Source organism: Glandiceps talaboti, chromosome 8 (genome assembly GCF_964340395.1).
Source record: "Glandiceps talaboti chromosome 8, keGlaTala1.1, whole genome shotgun sequence".
Taxonomy (NCBI): Eukaryota; Metazoa; Hemichordata; class Enteropneusta; family Spengelidae; genus Glandiceps; species Glandiceps talaboti.
In genome coordinates this window covers 19,409,060-19,415,315 of record NC_135556.1, presented here as the reverse complement: position 1 = coordinate 19,415,315, position 6,256 = coordinate 19,409,060, and the positions used below count along the sequence as shown (strand labels likewise).

General features: G+C 37.5%; 1 protein-coding gene across 1 annotated transcript; it reads right to left on the bottom strand.

Moving 5' to 3' along the window:
• Window positions 1-214: 214 nt before the first annotated feature.
• On the bottom strand, window positions 215-3,215 carry LOC144438510 (mth938 domain-containing protein-like). Its single transcript, XM_078127569.1, has 2 exons — window positions 2,883-3,215; window positions 215-2,186 (listed from the first exon to the last, which is right to left on the bottom strand). Exons 1-2 carry the CDS (start codon window positions 3,083-3,085, stop codon window positions 1,811-1,813), a joined length of 579 nt encoding a protein of 192 aa, XP_077983695.1. The 5' UTR covers window positions 3,086-3,215; the 3' UTR covers window positions 215-1,810.
• Between the last annotated feature and the right edge of the window lie 3,041 nt (window positions 3,216-6,256).

Here is a 6,256-nt window from a genome sequence, read left to right as displayed (position 1 = left end):
TCACTCTGGTTTGGTAGTAACATGACATCCTAGATCCTGTGAAGAAAGCCACCACCTCAATACCACTTGAAAATAGATCCTACAGAGAACTTTGATAAGTTCAAACATCAATATGTTGAATTAATATCAAATAACACAGAACACAGATTGAAATTTATAGTAAATTTTTATTTTCTCTTGTACTGTACAAGCACTTATAAATAAGAAATCCCCCAAATACATGTATTTGTATTCCAAAGAACAAAATATGTATTAACCTCTTGGACAATTGTGATTTCCATCTTAATGGGACCAGCTGTTGAAATTTTAACTCAACAAATCTCAACAAAAGAAATAGTTTTTCTTTTTATATACAAAAGCATACAAAGATCACCATTTCTATGTAATATATTACATGAATAAATTAAAAATAAATTTGTGATAAATGAAAAGCCGGGATGACTGCCTAATAACAAGTAAGAATTATTTTTGGCAAAATTGACAGGATATTACAGATAATGACCAGTCACAGGGATAATAACTTGTTATAATGACCTCTGCCAACTAATATTGCCCTATGAGTTGTACTTTAGTATAGGAATGATACAAAGACAAATTCGGTGAAGTATTGCATAACACACAGGTCTACTTAATTCACCCAGTTTCCACTTTTTGTAATGCCTTTGAAGTAAATACCAAGTTCTTGCATCGTACTTTACAAATCCAACCTTTACAAAGGGAAAAATTAAGTAGGAATGGCATATAGACACTTTTATGATTTTCCTGGAAAAACAAAGCAAAAATATCACAAAATACCTCTATTGATAACACTTGAGGCAGAGTTTGATAACAAATATACCATGCACAAGCCAACAGAAAATATGGGTTACATGTAAATATCCTGGTTGTTCTATGTAATGATAACCCGCTACACCTATGTCACTGATTCTGCAGTGCTTGAAATACAAGTCAAAGCATTCCAAATCACCATTACTTTTTCTGTTTTTCATAAAATATGCTTGCAGGGGTATAATTTATTATTCCCCAATATTTTTCTTCATTCAGCTAGAAAATAGCTTACGACATATAAGTTTTGTCACTACTTGACTAGCAGCTTGTAGTGACAAGGCCCCTTTAGTGAAATCTTTTCCTTCGCTGAAATGGAATATTGGGATAAAGGAAATATCTAAGTTTCTCTGTAGATGACATTTTAGGCTGTGTTTGATAACAAGTGATATGAATTACGCAAGTTATGATGCACAAGCAGTTCAAAACTTTCAGCACATCAAATTCCATAGTTACAGCTGACCACTAGGTGGCAGTATGATCTGTCTTGGTTGACAATCCTCATCACCAAAATGACAAATTCCATGGTTAACAGCTGACCACTAGGTGGCGGTATGAGCAGTCAATTACAGATATTATCTAGTTCAATTCCTCAGTCTCTGTTGAACAAATAATACCTCTATACCCGAGTCAATATAGCAGCCAAATAATGGCTTTTATTGTGGCTGTATTTTGGCTGAAAACTAGCTGCCATGGCTGTTTCTTGACTGGAATAACAGAACATTGTCCTGAATGGCTGCAAACTTAATACAGAATAAGACTGAATGTTGGCTGGTCACTTAGAAAGTGGCTGTTATTTGTAATGGCCGATTTACGGTCAAGTTCATATGAGCCCAACCACTATTGACCGACAAGGTGAAAGATAGCACCCATTCTATGTTCAGTAATTTTTTCCCCACAAAGTTGTTTTCTCCACAGAAACCATCACCTCAATGACCTGTGCATTTATATACAAAACTATTGTTTACTATGAAGTATAGTAAAGCTAACAGGTACTGTGAAAGATACCACCAACTCTATTTTCTGCTGTCTGTACCAAATTATTGTATTTCTCAACTGCCTTCTCACTCTGCATGACTATGGCTTCAACGTCCTTTCTTTTGACATAGTCCAATGTTTCTTGAGGCACTTCCAGTCGTGTTTGAATTCCATTGCCAATAACTAAAACATTAATGTCTTTCTCAATAATTTCTTGGACATCTTCTATTTGTACACCAGGTGAGTGATGGGTGCCTGTTTCACCCCAGTCCCAGATACGGCTACCACCAGGCCAGATTTTGAAATCTTTGTATGATGAGCCATCTCCCAGTGTAGTACTACCCCAGGAAAATGAAGAAATCATGGCAGATGTCTGGTTGGTTCTGTAGAGTTGAAAACAAATAAATGATCTAAGACAATGTAGATAATACCACACACAGGCCAAGTTGAATGTAACGTAACATACACACACACACACACACACATTCGTACACACACATACATATACATACATACACACATATACGTACATACATACATACATACATACATACATACATACATACATACAATACATACATACATACATACATACAGGGTAATAAAATAGTGACATAAAAAGTCAAAAGTTATAAATTTTCTTCCATCAAAGTAAAATCAAATCAAATCAAATGTGAGATGACCCATCAATACACATTATTACATACAATGATAGTAGTCGTGTGTGACGTCATCAATAATCACTTTAAAAACCAGAATATAGAAGATTGATTGACACGCCAGTCAATATGGCTACCACCCTAATATGTTCGAATCTCTATCCGGGTTACTATCCCCATTCTGAAACGTGACATTGTGTATTTTCCCTCTGTGACATTTTGCAGTTCACAAGTCCACCATCGTTGCAAACCACGACCGTTTTACGGTACCGTTCTTAAACGAGCAGGTCCCTACTTTATATTTCGAAGTGTAGTGGTAGAAATAATAACTCTGGTTTGTGAGAATTAAGTCCACAGTCCCTTGACGTCCTAACTCTAATGAAAATGTGACTATGTGAGACGTATTGCACGTAAACTTACGTATTCTGGTACTGGTCATCTTTCAACACCGTCACATCACGTTGTTTAAGCGGTGAAGGGTTTGAGTCCTTGAAATCTACAACACTAGAGTCGACATTGCCGAAAGGAACTTCTGACTGAATCACAAATAGCCACAGCAGCAACCCTGAAGAGAAACATGTCACGGCTGACACACCAAAAATCACACCTCCTTTTTGAACCATAAATGAAACGAAAGTGATTTCCAAAACCAAAAGTAAAGTCAAGGTACTGCCAGTACTACCACGTTCTAGTACGTTGTGGACTGACGCAACTGTAACATTTGACAACTGTCAACGTGTCAGCCAATGTGCCAGCCGGTATATTCAATACCAGGGGGTGCCAACGTTACGTTCATGGCATCATGAAGAACGCCAAACAAAGACCACAGACTTTGTATGCTTGATGACAGCACATTATTTGAATTAAAATTATAATTTGGTACATAATTGTCACAGTTTAAGAAATTTAAACAGTTCCACTTGGTCGATAATGATTTACTTATACAGGGTTTCACTAACTTTTTTTTCAGCACGGGCGCGGTATTGGGACCCCGAGTAATTCTGTTTTACACGTAAACTGTCACGATACGACGATACACATAGTACGTAGATTATGTAGTCCGCCCCCACACGTCCAGAGCATAGGTTGACTGCTATTACTATTAGTACATTAGTTCCATACATCACACCACGCCGCGACGTCCCTCTACTCTCAGTACGTGGTTTCGACATCGACCCAATCAAGTACCGGTAAACAGTTTGAGGAGGTATTCGTTCAGCAAGGGCCGGAACTCAGCTGTGGTGCGACTTGAGAACCCAGTGTGGTGTGATATTGTTTCCGTTGCGACAAACCATTTGAATATTACATATCCACGAACAACTTTGCGACTGCACAATATGAAACTTTTTCGTTCCCACATTTCAATTACAACATAAGTATTAGGGACATGCATCAATTATTTTCATATCAATTTTAAGTATTATAAATAGCCCAGTCGCTATACGTGTTTAGCTTCGATTTCCAATGGTTTTGATCATGGATGTATGATCTGACATTACATCTAATTGGACCTAGACTTACAAGTAGTCTTGAAGGGTGTCAGTCAAAGGGACTATATCATGTGGTCATCTATTCTAGATATATTTTCTAAATATTTTTGAATTTTGTTTTATCGATATCATGACAACTTTCACCGTGGAGTGCAATGTGTGTTTAATAGCATATGTTCATAAATGTTCATGATATGTATTCATATACATGGGCCTATAACAATGGCGCGCCACAGTCGTCATTTCTCAAAAGATAATCACAGCTAGGACGAATTCGAAGTGTGAAAACTTTATTTGATTGGCTAGAAGTTATTTTGGGGTGTGGTTACCTTCAGAAAGTCACTCTTCTTCAGCCTTGTCTCCAGTCCCCCCACCCATGCTTCAGCCCCAACCCATGCTTATAACTCCAGTCTTCAGAGCTCGTCTTCCAACACTGAATAAGTTGCAATAATGAACAAATGATGTAGAATATACAATAAAATGAGATAAAATGAATTAAAACTTAGCCTGGGTTCTTTTTTTATAGATCGAGAATATACGACTTGATGAGTAATATAGATGGATTAAAACGTAAAACGTGTGTACAAATAATGACGCATGTGCGCATGTGCCCAATGAGTAAAAATTATAGAACGCCGACATCCCACAGTTGATGATGATGGCATGGCACGCGCTTCAACAACACTGTACTGTCACTTGTACTGTACACATGTTATGAAAATAGGAAAGCTATTGTCAACCATGACTACACCCATAGTAACAGCCAAATGGTGGTATATTTCACAATGATAACAACAGGGATTCGTAGACAAGTGAACAAACATTCAAAAAAGTATATGCAAATACACTGTATACCTAGCAACAAGACCACGCCCATGGCAACAGCCAAATGATCACGTGTATTATAAAGATAACAACATGGATTAATAGACAAAGGAATAAACATTGAAAAATGTATGCAAATATACCTGGCAACAAGACCACGCTCATAGAAACAGTCAAATGATCATGTGTATAATATTATTCAAAGTTTAAATACAGAAGTGAAAAATACTTTTCTGTGGTACACAGAGCAAAAGTGAGAACAAATATATTACAAAGTATTTACTTTGGAAGTTCTTATCTTCATAGCTTTATTATTTACATATTTGTAAATACAATTCAATAGTGTTGTGATTAAGGGCAATTACTAGGTAAATCTACCCAGAGTTCCGAAGGTATTTTACAAGCATTTCTCATAAAAATGATCAAATATGGTATAAAAATCTATCCAAGTTTGACCAGATTCCCCTATTTGTTAACAACACTGAACAGCTAATTTGAGTCCAACACTTAGCATCTAATTTGTGTCCGACACTGAGCATCTAATTTGAGTCTGACACTGAGTAACTTATTTGTGGCTGACACTGAGCATCTAATTTGTGTCCGACGCTGAGTGACTTATTTGAGTCTGACACTGAGCATCTAATTTGTGTCCGACACTGAACAACTTTTTTTAGTCTGACACTGAGCATCAAATTTGTGTCCGCACTGAGCAACTTATATGTGTCAGACACTGAGCATCTAATTTGAGTCTGACACTGAGCAACTTATTTGAGTCTGACACTGAGCATCTAATTTGTGTCTCACACTGAGCAACTTATTTGAGTCTTACACTGAGCATCTAATTTGTGTCCGACACTGAGCAGCTACACTTAGTCTGGTCCCCTGCCCCCTTTCTACCGCTGCTGGCGCTACACTCACGAAAGGAGTCAGGTATGGGCCACCATTTTTGTCAGGATCTTGACAAAAATGTCGGACTACCACGTGACATCACTAGCCAATCAACAGTACAGACGCTCGTATACGCGTAAAGTTCAATTTGGTGAGTCGTAGCAACATGGCTGTCACTGTCAGTAAAACCCAGTGAAAATAAACACAGCAACATGTGTAGTTTGTGGGAGTGACGGACTTCGCTTAATTTTTTTTTTTTTTTGTCAATAAACTTTTTGACCAATTAGCACACTCGATAGTAATGGCCAATCACAGCCATGCATTAAGTGGCCCATACCTGACTCCTTTCGTGAGTGTAGCGCCAGCAGCGGTAGAAAGGGGGCAGGGGACCAGACTAAGCTACACTGAGCATGTACTTTGTATCCGACACTGAGCCTCTATTTTGTGTCCGACACTGAGCAACTTATTTGAGTCTGACACTGAGTATCTAAAATGAGTCTGACACTGAGTGAGTTATTTGTGTCTAGTCTGACAAGTAGTTGGTAATTAAAGAATTTAGAGTAATTTGTGTTTATGTAATTTCTCCTACTT